The sequence below is a fragment of the Typopeltis vanoorti genome, chromosome 25, assembly GCF_054136105.1.
Source record: "Typopeltis vanoorti isolate ZY-2024b chromosome 25, IOZ_Tvanoo_1.0, whole genome shotgun sequence".
Lineage (NCBI taxonomy): Eukaryota > Metazoa > Arthropoda > Arachnida > Uropygi > Thelyphonidae > Typopeltis > Typopeltis vanoorti.
Genome location: NC_143573.1, coordinates 22,661,099 through 22,676,100, shown reverse-complemented (window position 1 = coordinate 22,676,100; position 15,002 = coordinate 22,661,099). Strand labels below are relative to the sequence as shown.

Sequence of the window (15,002 nt, the reverse complement as noted above, 5' to 3'; positions counted from 1 at the left end):
TGCAGTATTGTGATAGTGGGGTGACAGTGGAGGAGGAAGAATAAGTCATCTGAAGTTTGCTGATGATATTGAACTTCTGGCAGAAAACAAATCAGATATTCAGAGAAGCACCACAAAATTAGCTTATACTCTTAAAAAATATGACTTAACCATATGTACCCAAAAATTAAAAAAATGGCATATCTGTGCTTCTGACCAAGAAGGAAGTGCTGTAACAGAAACTAAAAAAAATCCTACTTGAGGATACACCCATTGACGGTGATCATTTTAAATACCTAGGCATTACCTTTATCAAAGATTGCAGATCAAGACAGAATATTAAAGCAAAAATTGCAAAAGCAACAACAGTGCTCCAAAAAATAAAACTACTGTGGACAGATAACAAGCTTACAATTACCAGCAGATTATGCCTTATTGACTTAATAGTTAATTCAGTACTATATGGAAGTGAAACTTGGACTTGCCCTACAAGAAGATGAAAAGAGGTTGTTGGCAGTTGAAATGAGGTGCTATAGACACAGGACCGGCCTTCTCTATAAAGGGGCCCGGGTGCAAGAAATCTTTTGGCACGCTAAGATATTTTTCAAAGGTAAAAATTAAAGGATTCGAAATAAACGTATTGTAAAACCTCTTACCTGCAAATGATTTTGGCACAGGAAAACAAAAAAAAACACATTCGGAATATCATACATTTCCGCAAATGTGTACCAACTGTGCCCACTCGATCATGTGGCCCGGGTGCATTGCACCCACTGCACCTCCAAAGTGGCCGGCCCTGTATAGGCAACTCCTAAAGATAGTTTAGACCATAGGTTCCTAAAGTGTGCGGTACTGCCCTCCCAGTGGGCGCTGAAGCATTCTAATGGAGCTATAGTGGGATCAGAAGCATTTGGGGTGTTCAGGCAGTCTAGGGGTTGGTGACTCTTTATAGAAGAAATTAATAATATATATTTAAAAATTAATTATTTTCGTGATTTTGCAATTAGATAATCATTTAAAATTTAAATATTGAATTTTAATTCATCTTATGCCCGTCTTACACAATCAATTTTTTTATCAATTTTCTATTTCAATTATTTAATCATTTGAAAATTTACCATGTCAGATAGAAATAGATGTCAATGAGAAAATTGAACGTGTCATACAGGATATTTTAACTTCTATTTTTTATATACTTCAAAAATTTATTAATTTTTTGCTATTGTAAAAATTGATCGTGCCATACAGGCTTTAGTCTATCCACTCAGCAGACGAGTCTTAACTAGTAGTATGTCGGTCAACTATTACATAGGTAATTCACTCAATTCAGCATGTTTTGACAGGAATATGGGTGCTTGCAGTGACTTGTTCAAAGCACGAGTATGATGGTATCGCAAACAAGTCAATGCATGCAAGTCGATTCGGGCTAGATTTCAAATCTATAAATACCAGTGGTTTAGGAATAAGTTTCATTATTTTTTGTGTGCTTTGCCAACAATCATCAGTCGAAAGTGAGATAGATAAGTGGAGTCATACAAAGTGTAAATTAAATCTTTTATTTTGTGAATATTTTTGCAAATTTTATTACTTCATTATGGCTGAATATAAGAAGAAATGTCGACAGTACAGTATTGAGTATTTGAAATATGGTTTTATTCAAACTGTTATAATGGGAGGCATTACAAAATTTATGTCTTGCAAAGTGGGCGGTGGCCCGAAAAAGTTTGGCAGCCTATGGTTTAGACTGATCACATTGCAGATTTTGAAGTAAGACTATTATTTTGCTGAGCCAAGAGATAACATAACTAAGATTTCAAGGAACTTATGTGGCTTGATCATATCAGCAGATCAAATAATCTACCAAGGCAAGTTCTTGAAAGACTTATTTCAGGAATGCACAAAAGAAGCAGACCTTTGGTTTGAATAAACTGGGTAGACAATATAAAAAGTTGGACTAGTGCTTCATTTACAGAGCTGAAAGTGAAGTGTCAAATCGAAGACTGAGTGAAAGATTTCTGTAAGGAACTTTTCCTAATATCTACTCTACAGTCCTTTGTGGACTATGGAATTATAAATGAATGATGATGAATCTTTTTTTATTATTAAAGTTTTTTATGTGTGCTTTTTTTAATCTGTCACTGCACTATTTAAAAAAGATGAATCCTATTTACCTACATTTTTAACATATATATGTGTCAGATATAAAACTACCTATAGCATGTCAGTGCTATGCATATTGGGGTACAGGTAAGGGTTCAGAAGAAGAAATCACTTGACATTTGCTGAATAGCTGAAGGTTGTAGCTGTGAGACAACAGTTCATGAGAGGTATAGAATAAAAGAGAAAGAGGAGAAGCATGTTTGGTATGTTTGCAATGGGACTCAAAAGATGTTTGGTAGTTTCTGTTTTAATTAGTCCATCATATGGTCAGGGAATGTTGGAGCCAGTTCAGTGGAACAGTGACCATAGAAGTGCCTGCTGAAACAGTACATTTGTGAGATAGGTAGGGATTATCTGTCGGCTGAATTGCTCTCCTTTGGGCGGCATCAAGAATTTTTAAAGAGATTTTAGGTGCACTACTTCAAACATGTTAAGAGTATTTTAAGGATGAATGGATATGGAATTCGTACCGAGTTAGTAACAAGTGAGAGGTAGTGTTTTGGATGGAAAAGAATGTCTAGTAATATTCTTGGAGGTCAAGGAAGCTATTAATGTGTTGCATTTGTGTAGGAAGAGGCTGAAGGTAAATATCCAGAGAGAGAGAGAGAGAGAGAGAGAGATCTGATTGTATCTGGTGATTATTACCGAGGGTAAGGATAGGCGAGCTGAGATCCCTTTTGTAAAGAAGGGCAACACTGTTTTCATAGCATTGAAGTTGACCAAACATCCTAGTTGCAGAATGGTATAGAGAGCAGAGTTTTAAGAAGCTGTGTGCTATTTTGAAGCTTGGTGTGTTTGTGCACTACATAATTGGGTGAGTAGGATGGATAGTGTACTGTCATCAGCAAATCCGAATAAGATTATTGGTGATTGAGAACAGATAATTTGTGTGTATAGGAGAAAGAAGGTAGGTGACAGAACAGAGCCCTGAAGCACTCCTGCACTGGGTACTCTTTAATAACTGATAGCTGTCACTTATTTGGGGGGGGGGGGGATTAATAAAGGTTTTAATAAATAACTTGGATTCTTCACTACAACATTAATTTCAAAATTTAGAATTTTATAACTCAAAATATATAAATGTAACAATTTACAATAATTTTGTGCCCTGATTTATTAAGAAAGAACTGGAAATCAAAAACAGATGGAAAGAGTACTGTGAGGAACTATACAGCAGAAAAGATAATGAAAATTTGGAGATGCCCTCTTACCAAGAAAATTGCGATTTGGAACCCCCCCCCCTCCACTTAGGCATGAGGTTGAAATAGCAATTACACAGCTTAACAATAAAGCTCTGGAGGTAGAGGAATAAGAATGTTTCATAGATTGATTACAAAGATATGGGACCATCGCAAAGAGGTCAGTCTTTATACCACTGCACAAGAAGAGAGGTATGAAGGATTGCAAGATTAGCTAGTATGTCATATTGAGGTGGCAGGTTTTTTTTTTTTTTTTTTTTTTTTTTTTTCCCTCAACCAGCCTCATGGCTTTAGTTGCAGTTATAAACAGCTGTGATCTCTTACAGCAAAACTCTGGTGTTTTGGTCTAGATACTGAGGTGAACACCATTAGATATCCATCATCAGCAAGTAAAGATGACCTTCAAAAATAAATGGATTGAACTTCTTTGGTAGAATAACACATTGAACATTAAATCTGTTGGTATAAGTTGCAAGTGTGATTGACTTTTGTACATGAATTGAGCTTCATTACAGAACAAGATGTATCAGAGTGGCATCGCCCTTATAAAATTTCATCCATTGCATATTCTCAAGTTTGAGGTGCTGAGTCTGCACAGTTAGCCTAAATCTGTTGGTATAAGTTGCAAGTGTGATTGACTTTTGTACATGAATTGAGCTTCATTACAGAACAAGATGTATCAGAGTGGCATCGCCCTTATAAAATTTCATCCATTGCATATTCTCAAGTTTGAGGTGCTGAGTCTGCGCAGTTAGCCTAGTGGCTTTGCGCTTCACAACCATATGCCTGGGGAAGGAGTGTTCTGGGCTTGATTCCCATCGATGACATGAGGAGCTTAAGGATCTTCCTCATCCATAGCCAAATTAGCCAGTCTTGGGCATGGACAGCAGGGTTTTTTCTGCCAGTTTATCTGGGGTTTTTCATCCCACAAGCAGGCAGATCAGCCCGTGAACACATGCGGATTACAGTCAGGAATACTTAAGACCCAACCATAGGCCTGATTTGTCAGCTATGCCGGTCCCAAGTCCAGATAAAATTTGGGGGGAATTGAGATGGTGCTGTACCTTCCCATGAAGGGACTCACAGCCATTGTATCATCATTCAAAACTACTACGCGGTTAGCCTAGTGGCTGTGCACTTCGCAACCATATGCCTGGGGAAGGAGTGTCTGAGGTTCGATACCCGTTGGAGACGTGAGGAGCTGAAGGATCTTCCTCAGCCATAGCCAAGTTAGCCGGTCTTTGGCGTGAGCATTAGGGTTTTTTCCCCAGTTTATCTTGGGGTTTTTCATCCTGCAAAGCAGGCAAACTGGCTTTGAGAACTCAACACTACATAGGATACACCGGTACATAGGGCTGACCACCTTATCTTGTGAACGGCTTGAAGTCTGATGATTAATAAACCCTCAACATCGCAAGGTAAAAGAGGGTAAAAGAAAGATGAGATGAGGATGTATAAAATTCCTTTACACTTTTGCATGAGATTTGCTGCTGTTGCAGTACTGTTTTTCTCATTCAGCCAATTCTTGTTTATGACTAAACAAACACACGTAATAACCACAGTAATAAGTAAATATTACATCCTAAGTATCTTAGGTCATCGTCAGTACAGTTAATTCAAACAATACTAGGAATAACATACAGTTAGGGTGCATGATTACAATGGAATCACGCTACTGCACGTATATTGGGATTCCATTGTAATCATGCGCCCTAACTGTGTGTTATTCCTAGTATTGTTTGAATTAACTGTACTGACAATGTTCTAAGATACTTAGGATGAAATATTTACTTATTAAAACTTATTACTGTGGTTATTATGTGGGTTTGTTGAATCATAAATTCTCCACAGGTTTCATTGTACAATAAATTCTTGTTTAGTTGTGCTGTCAGGTGAATGTTCCACTTACAATTTTAAAAAACTGAACACCTTCTGCAAACCTGCATGCTAATTTTGGGAAAAGTGGCTTGAAGTACTATGTTTGATTTCTCGAGCAGGAAAACCAAATGCACAATGGTTTTGCAACCCTTCTTGGATAAGATTCACAAAAAATTACTGATTGCCATATGCATCATGAAGGTGGTACACTTTCCCTTATTGTTTTTCAGCCAGTATGTGAAACTCTAAGATTAAAAACTACGATCTAAACATTTCATGCCGATGAACTGTCGGCGGATCCAAGCGCAAGTGACCACTTGGTAGTGCCACACCAAGGCAACTCGATGCAAAGGTGGAGCAAGCTCCCTCACTATTCTTGATATTTTCTCATAATGTAAAAATACGCAGCTCCTAGGAGATGTAGTACTGCTTTACATTATGAGGAGAGGTTTCATGCCGACAGTTTGTCGGCATGAAGCGTTTAGATCGTAGTTTTCGATCTTAGAGTTTCGCATACTGGCTGAAAAATAATAAGGGATTTTTATCCCCTTTACTTATCAACCTCGCCAGAAAAAATAGCCTTTTGGCTTTTCATCTTAGTGATACACTTTCCTTTATCTTCAGTGATGTCAGATTAGTTCTTAGTATTTGTGTTAATTCACAGGAGCTAATCACTTGCTGATTGTAGGATTTCTTTCACCTGTAGGTATAGACTAAACATCAGCAAGTAGATTTCTTACTTTAAGAAAGTAGGCATTATCAAATCCTCTCCCCTGCAAAAAAAAAAAAAAAAAAAAAGAAAAAGAAAAAAAAATGCTAAAGGTTTTTTCCCCCTTTACATTTCATAGGAATTTGTAAGTTGTTGGACTCGTAATTATCTCCAGGGTATAATGTGAATCGTAACCCTCAGGGATTTTTATAGTGTCGTCATGGGAACATTACCTTGACAATGGCTTGCTCTTAATTTCAATGCCTTAAGATGAATTTTCCATGGCTGCATGTGGAGTCGGATAATATGAATGCATATTATCAGATTCAATTCAAAGGTGTCTATGTAATTTTGTGGCAACTTTTCTGGATTCCTAATTACAGACCACCAGAACTGTTCTAGATTAATTTCTAATCACTAGTCACCAACTAGAAGAACTTTTTTGTAAGTCATCTTTCAGCCAGTTCCTGAGTTAGCTATCTTCAGAGCAACCAAGTATGATTCTTCCCCCCCCCCCCCCCAAAAAAAAAAAACAAACATTTTTAATTTTCAGAATTTTTCCCAATAATTCTGGAAAATTAACCATTAAACTCACTTCAAAAAAAAAAATATTAGTATTAAAACAATAATATGGTAGCATTTGTCTGCTGTACTCTTGTCTTTTATATCTTCTAAATCATTAGCAGCAATGAACTTGGCTCTTGGTGATAAATACAGTAGTGGCCAAAATTGTGGAAACCTTTTGGAAAAAGTATATTTCTGAGGTTTGATGGCTCATAACACCACTTTTTTTGGTGTTATGTTATTGATTAAATTATCAATGCAAAGATAATTTAATCAAGAATGTAATGCAATAACTTTTATGAAGAATTTTTTATTAGAACAGCAGTTATAAAAAAGAAAAGTGAAACACAGAAAAAATGAGATATACAAAAATTCTCACAATGTGAGTTAATACTTAGCTGGGTAACCTTTAACATTAATTACAGCCTTACAACGCCTTCCCATGGAGTGAACCAAGTTTTTTAGTTCTGCAGCTGTTATAATGTGAAACCAAGATTGAATTATTGCTTCTATTAATTGAATTTTATTAGTGGGTTGCTAACAAGTTTCTTCAGTTGGCTCCATAGATTTTCGATTGGGTTAACGTCTGGACTATTTCCAGGCCATTCCAGCAGTTGAATATAATTATCTTGAAACCACTTTTTGCACTCAGCAGCAATATGACATGGAGCTGAATCCTGCTGAAATATAAATGCATCATTATCTTGGAAAAAATCACATGCGGAAGGCTTTTGTTCGGGCTTAAGTATTTCATTTATGTATTTTGGGGCATTTACATTCCCATTAATCACGCAAATTCTACCCACAACTTTTGATGTCATACAACTCCAGATCATAACACTAAGTGGGTGTTTCACGGTAGGTGTAATGCAATCAGGATGCAAATCTTCTCCTTACGTATTTTATGCCATCACTACCAAACAGGGAGATTTTAGTCTCATCACTCCAAATAATACTGTCCCATTGTTCGGCTGTCCAGTTAACTTGGGTTTTAGCCTATTTTAATCTTTTCAGCCTTTGTTTGAGAGATAAAAATTACTTTTTTCATGGGATTCTAGCATTTAGACGAAATTCCTGCAATCTGTGCCGAACAGTCCTTGCACGCAACTTCACATTGTATTGCACCATTTCATCTTGTATACACCCAGATGATTTTCTTCTGTCATGTAGGCACAGTCTCTCAATTCTTCTATCATTACTTGCTGTTGTGCACCTTTTCTTGCCTTTACCAGTCTGATTTTGTAGTGACTGAGTCTCTTTGTACCTCTTCAAAAATTTAGAAATGCCACTTTCGGTTAAGTTTCCACCAATTTTTCTTCTAATTTCTTCATAGCTGTAGCCTTGTTCAATTAATAGTACTATTTTACATCACTTTTTGGGTGACCAGTCAACTCTTTGTGCCATTTCTTTAATTTTATTACATTTTACAAGCTCACTAAATGAAAGAACACAAAAAAACCCAACCAACTTGATAGCAATCACATAACACACTGACAAATGTCCTCCTCTCAGGTACAATAGATGACATCAATAGCTGAATCTTACTGAGACCTTATTGGCTCATTGACAAAACAAGATGAGCAACTTCACATTGTATTGCACCATTTCATCTTGTATACGCCCAGATGATTTTCTTCTGTCATGTAGGCACAGTCTCTCAATTCTTCTATCATTACTTGCTGTTGTGCACCTTTTCCTGCCTTTACCAGTCTAGTTTTGTAGTGACTGAGTCTCTTTGTACCTCTTCAAAAATTTTGAAATGCACCTTCGGTTAAGTTTCCACCAATTTTTCTTCTAATTTCTTCATAACTATAACATTGTTCACTTAATAGTACTATTTTACATCGCTTTCTGGGTGACCAGTCAACTCTTTGCACTATTTCTTTAATTTTATTATGTTTTACAAGCTCATTAAATGAAAGAACAAAAAAAAAAAAAAAAAAAAAAAAAAAAAACCAGCTTGATAACAATCACATAACACACTGACAAATGTCCTCCTCTCATCTCCAATACATGACATCAATAGCTGAATCCTACTGTGACCTTATTGACTCATTGCCAAAACAAGATGACATCTGATTGGCTCTCTAAACACTCATGCTCATTGTCTACATTCAAATGAAGGAAAGCTACTTCATATCAACCTAAACAAGTTGTGCTTCTTTTTTCTGGTCATTTTGCTATAACTTTTCATAGAATACAGATAATTGAACAATCTTTATTGCATTACATTCTTAATTAAATTATCTTTCCATTTATATATAATTTTATGGTATTACACCAAAAAAAAAATGTGGTGTTTTGAGCCATCAGACCTCAAAAATACACTTTTTTCAAAAGGTTTCCACAATTTTTGCGACTAGCGCAAAGGTAGAAACTGGGTTCCCATTGATTTTAAGTTGGTTAAGGCTAAATGATCATTATTTGGAGAATAAAATGCATCATAATTTATCTTTTTATTTATATGTATATAGATTGAAAAGTGGAACTACTTAAAAACCCATATTGTGTGATTTGATTCAAACTGAAATCTCCTTACAGTGCCAGTGAGTCATATATATGTTATATCATTTTGCATATACTTAAGTGTGCTAACTTTAAATACATTTCTCTATAAAAATTAACTTTTCATTGTATTTTTCTTTTTTAGTGGCTAGACTATCTTTGGGATTTGCCAACGTTACTACGTCATGTAGGCTCAGAGTTTTTTTCTGTGGGAGGCTTGATGTATATGTTTCGCCTGCGCATTGTGCTGTGTTTTGTTGCAGCAATTATGTATCTTATCTCACCTCTAGATATGATACCTGAAGCTGTCTTTGGTATTTTAGGTTTGCTAGATGACTTGTTTGTAGTTTTCTTACTTGCTATATATGTTACTATTATATATCGTAGATTTTTAGCAAATCGGTGGCAAGAAGATGGAACGTGAGATTGCTAAAACATAGGCAAATTAATTAATTGATTTATGCAGTGAGGATGATTACAATGAACATTCATCAAATTTCATGATGTTAATGAACCTTTTACAGCAGGTGATGAATTTAACTATAATATGCAAATTTGCAAGTAGCTGTGAGAGATTGGCATCAGAAAACATACTTTTTTGACAAATTTGATCATGATAAATCATACTATTAAGTTGGTACAAAACTATATACATTTTTATGAAACTTGTTTTTCACTTTGGAAAATAAGCTAATACCTGGGTGTACCAGTCTAGGCTTTGATTGACTTGTGGCTTGCCCTACATACCATGTCTTCATTTAATAACCTTACAAATATGTTATGACAACTAAAAGTGTACAATCCAAATGTAAATAATCACCATGTTTGTTTTCTTAATTGCTATAAGTACTGAATTTCATATACATAAACATTCTCGCAGTAAATTGCATAACATTCATCCTCCGGTGGCTAAAGTGCCCATTAGCCTCCTTAATCATTTTGGTTTAGATAATTATTTTGATTCATTAATAGTGGATGTTACCACTGCTGTCTTTTTTGTTCTTAGTTTTTTTCTGCTGTTTTAAAAGTTAATTCCACTATTTCTTTTATCATGATCTTTTAGTAACATTTATTTCCCTAGGATCAGTTTATGGCAAAATGACAAATTCAACAGAAATTTGAAATAATGTTCAGGTAACGATTGTTTTCTGAATTAAAGTTTGTCAAATTATTTAAAGAATGCCAACATTTAGTGAACTGAATCCTTCATTGCTGTACTTATAACAAAGCAATGAAGTTAACCATTTTAACTTAACTGTTTCCCACAACAATATCAACCACAATGACAAGTTGCTGTAGATATGTCCTTGGCCCATAATTGATAACTTCTGTCTACTTCCACAGTAGACAGAAGTTATCACACATTGAAAACAAGTCAGATATAAAGCAGTATTCTTAAATTTCTGGACACTTCACTAATCTCCCATAGTCTGTGATATTGCAAAGTTATTGATGTTGGTATTAATGCTAAAAGAACATAAAAGTAATCGGAATATAAACCAAAACTGCACTAACACAAACATTGGAAGGAAAAAAGTTAGAAATGGAGCAGTTTCATGTAATTATCAAAGCACTATGGTGATTTAGTTTGTTAATCATTGAGGAGGGTTTTATCTTCTAAACAACTGGAACTTATGTTAGGGTTCCCTCAGTGAAACAGTAAACATCACACTGTGATTAGTACTTTTGTAGAGTGAGTTATCAGTGATTCAAAGTGATTTTTCTAATCTTTACAAACTTAGTCTGTATAGTGTATGTAAAGTGGTATTTTTATTTCCTAAATTCTGTTAATTAAATAATGACTAGTGTTTGTTCTTTTGATTGATTATGGATCTGAGAGCTGGGTTAGAAAAAAAAAAAACTTGATCAAAGACAGACCACAGATATGAGAAAGATTTGGGGAGTAAACAGATTACATCAATGGCAGTATCATATTAAAAAAGAGTTTCACGTTGTCAGCATTCAGGAATGTTAAGAGAGCTAATCTGAGATGGTCACTTAAATCGAATGGGAGGAACCCCTCTGTGCAGATTGGCACAGTAAGAAGTGCCTTAGATGAGAGAAATATAAGAGCTGGCAGTTATTGGAGTTTGGTTAGATAACCAATTAATTTTGAGGAAAATTTGGCCAGTAGGAAGTTAGTAATGGTGATAAACCTTTTAATGTAGTATTGTCGTAATATCCTGTACATTCCTTGAGGGTACGTATCAGAAATTTCATGATTTTGGTTCTAGTAATTCTAGAATTCAATAATTTATATAATATTCCTTGTTAAGAAAATAAACATTTAGTTAGGTAAAATTTAAAAAAGAAATGACCAAAGGATAAAGCATGGATATCAGATTTTATGTGACACCTCTAAGGAATCCATGGGAGGATGCTTTATACCACACAACCCGCCATCTGCACTACCCTGTTCCTCCATTTATACACTATGCCACTATTCAATATCAACATGTTATGCCATCCAATAGTATTTTCGTATCTTAATTGTATGTGTTCTCTGGCTGATAAATGCCTGGATGTGGGATGAACCTGCCACTTCCCAAGTTTCATTGGGAAGAAACCTTACTATCTCCATATGAGATCAGCTAACTACTCGCCTTCATTTGAAAAAAGCCCATATAAAGTTTCCTCTTATGATGATGAGAAACTCAGGTCTTTTCCATTCAAAACTTGCAATTTCTTATTCTTTCTGCTGAACTATAGAGATGTTATTAAATATTTTAATAATACTCTTAGTCTAATCCATTATCTAATAATGTATTGCCTTTCATAATACACATGGTATATAAACAAGTGCATTTATATTTTTAAAAAAAATTATTATTATTATGTGACACCTCCAGGGAGTCCAAAGACTCATCGAGGGAGAGTGTGCCAACAGCATCGAACGAATGCCCCTTCCCACTACTAACCGTGCTCAGACTTGCTTAACTTTTTTCGTGAGCTATTAGTAGCAGAGGCTCAACCAATCGACCAACCTTTGAACAACATTAGGTAATTTACTCCATAATACACACTTTTTTCCAGTATCATCTGAAAAATATTCATGTAACCATGACTGAAAGTTTCATGATCATGTATTCTATTAATAATGCAACATATTTGGTTCTGTAATTTACAAAATAATTACAATAAGTATTAATACAAGGAAAATGCACATCATATCATCTTCCACTCTGACTTTCAGCTTCAGGTTACATTTACTAGTCTGGTGCCTCAGTTGTAAAATAAAATGTTATAATTTTTGTTATAATTTTATGTAAATTGTGGTAAATAAAGCTGGAAAATATGAAGATTAACACACACACACACACACACACACACACATACATATATATATATATATATATATATATATATATATATAGAGAGAGAGAGAGAGAGAGAGAGATGGGGAGGAGGGTGCATTATATTTACATTAGTCTCTGCATAAGTCTAGTTATGAATTATAACATTGAGGATTTTTCTTTGTCAAACTATTTCCTTTCATCTATCCAATGCTGTATCTGTGTGTAAGTACTGTAGTCAAAAAAAAAGAGTGGTCTTGTTTTTGATTCAGAGCATTTTCTTGTAAAAATGTAAACTTAAAACAGTCCATAAAAATATTTTGAACAGCACCAATGGAAACAACTTGTCTCGGTGATAATTTTAGATATTTTATTTTTAAAAAAAGCATTAAACGTTTAAAACTTTTCAAGTGGATGAGAAACACTTCCGGAACCTGATCTTTGGAACTGTTAAATGAAATTGATTCATCTAAAAAATTTGTGTAATCTCGTTTTCGTAGTATATTGTCCATTTGATGTGTTGCTGGTACAAAAGCTGGCTTAAAACAAGACTAGTTTTAAACACTTGGAATTTCTGGTTTATTCTATATAAAGCGGCATGTATTTGTAATCACTGCTACCTTGTAAAGTATATTAGAGAATAATCTTTAATTTTTAAAAGGATTCATATTTGTGAAGATTTATCTGTTACGAACATTGAATATATTTTCACTTTAAAGACTTTTATTTTGAATATGTATCTAATGATCATTAATTAAGATCACATGTGTAAATGTAAAAAAAAAAAAAGAGAGATAAATAGTTTTTTGTTTTGTTTTTTCATACATTGTGAAGATCTTTTGTTTTATTACTAAACCAGAATTTAAAAATTATAAAGTAGCCCTTGTTGGCATGGAAATGATCTTATTTTGTTTACCAAACTTAATTGACTTTTTTGCACATGTATTTTGGGAAACTTTGCAGTTTGTTGGCTTCTTGTAATTCACACAGTAGGCAACAATCAGTGAATCTCATCAGATTCGCTGATTCACCATGTGGTCACTCTGATGCTCGGTGATGTGCCACACCAGGCCTCGCCATGTAGTGTTGTATGCTTTTCTGAAGGCTTCAACTCTCTGAAGATCACTCCAAACACACCATCCATCCATCCATCTCATTGACAGTCTGCCACTTCCTCTTTTTCCAGGAACTTTACATTCTATTACTGTTCTGTCAATATCCTTAAGGAGCCTTAAAGTTCTACTGATTTTTTGTAACACTCATTCATTTGCATGCCTTTCAGCATATGATATCCTCAACACCCTTCTGTAACACCACATCTCAAAAGCAGCTATCCTTTTCTTATCTGACTTAGGTTCTAAGTCTCACATCCATAAGTTGCTGTTGGAAAAACAACTGAATCCTCAACTTTGTTCTCATGGAGATAGATTTTTTCCTTCCAGATTTAGATAAGTCTGAATGTTGTTTTAGCCATTCCTAATTTTCTTCTGATATCTTCTGAACAGCAATTCTTCGCATTAATAATGGATACCAGGTACTCAAACTTGCTGATTTCCTTAATTCTTTCTTGAGAGAAAGAATTGAGAGCTTCCCTGTTTGTATGAGAACCATAATCTTTGTCATGCTAGGATTAGTCCTCTGTTATTACTGATCTTGTTAACTTTATCAAGACTTTGTCCTAGTTCTTCCTTGTCATTACAGAGTGTGGTATCATGCATACCACAGATTACTGATCAGTCTGCCACCTATCCTAATTCCTTTCTTGACCCATCCAGTGCTTCACACATGATGTCCTCAGCATATATACTAAACAAGTGAGGAGAAAGTAAACATCCTTGCCTAACTCAATTTTCAACCTGAAGCTAATCAGTAAATATGTTGGTACCAAAAAATCATAGTAATAATTTCATTGATTTGAACAAACACATTTTTACTGCTCCCCCCCCCCCCCCCCCAAAAAAATATCAAGATGGATTGCTTGTATCAAAAGCTGGAAAGGATAAATGCAGAACTGTTTAGAAATTCATAGAAATAAATTGTCATTCATAGCTAAGAGCAGTTAATATGTTTCTGTCACCTAGGATTTCATAATCTTGAATAGCTCATGAATTGGTGTATTTTCCAGCATCATAGAAACTGGATTGCTAGTTTCTCTTCATGTTACCATGTTCAGAAACTAATTTGACAGGATGAGACAGGAAGTTATTGTTGAACTAAACATCTTAAAACTGTGGATTACTGTATTTTATGGTTCTGTGAGATATGAAAAGTGAACTTATCTCTTAAATTATGAGTAACATTTTCTTATCTAGCCTCTAGTAAGCCTTGTTGCATAAATGTTCAGTACATCTAAATATTTCTTAAAATAAAATAAACCATTTTCTGAACTGATTTATTGAGACTAATGTTCACATCTTGAATAAAATCAGTTTATTTGTCATACATTTTAGTAGAGAAATAGCCATTTTATTTGAATTCTGTGATAATGATTCATGTTCATTCCATATATAATAACTGAAAGCTTTTTAGTTTCTATTGCGAATGAAAATTTTACACAAATAAAAGGGATAATAACCTCTTATTCATTGGCTCATTTGCAATCATTTTTCCCCCCCCTACTCTTCTCATTGCACCTCTGTCGTAGTGAACTCATGATCTTTATTCCCTCTTCTTTTTAATTGTTCTATGAACTCTTTGTTATGCTCTTCTGCATTC

At 34.6% G+C, this 15,002-nt stretch overlaps 1 protein-coding gene across 1 annotated transcript in view; it reads left to right on the top strand.

The window, feature by feature from the left end:
* LOC150092600 (E3 ubiquitin-protein ligase RNF170-like) overlaps window positions 1–13,111 on the top strand; it is a 140,920-nt gene extending 127,809 nt beyond the window's left edge. Inside the window, exon 5 of the mRNA XM_090414514.1 lies at window positions 9,140–13,111. Coding sequence (XP_090270640.1) covers window positions 9,140–9,418 — 279 coding nt within the window. The 3' untranslated portion in view covers window positions 9,419–13,111. The remainder of the gene's footprint in view (window positions 1–9,139) is intronic.
* The last annotated feature ends 1,891 nt before the right edge of the window (window positions 13,112–15,002 follow it).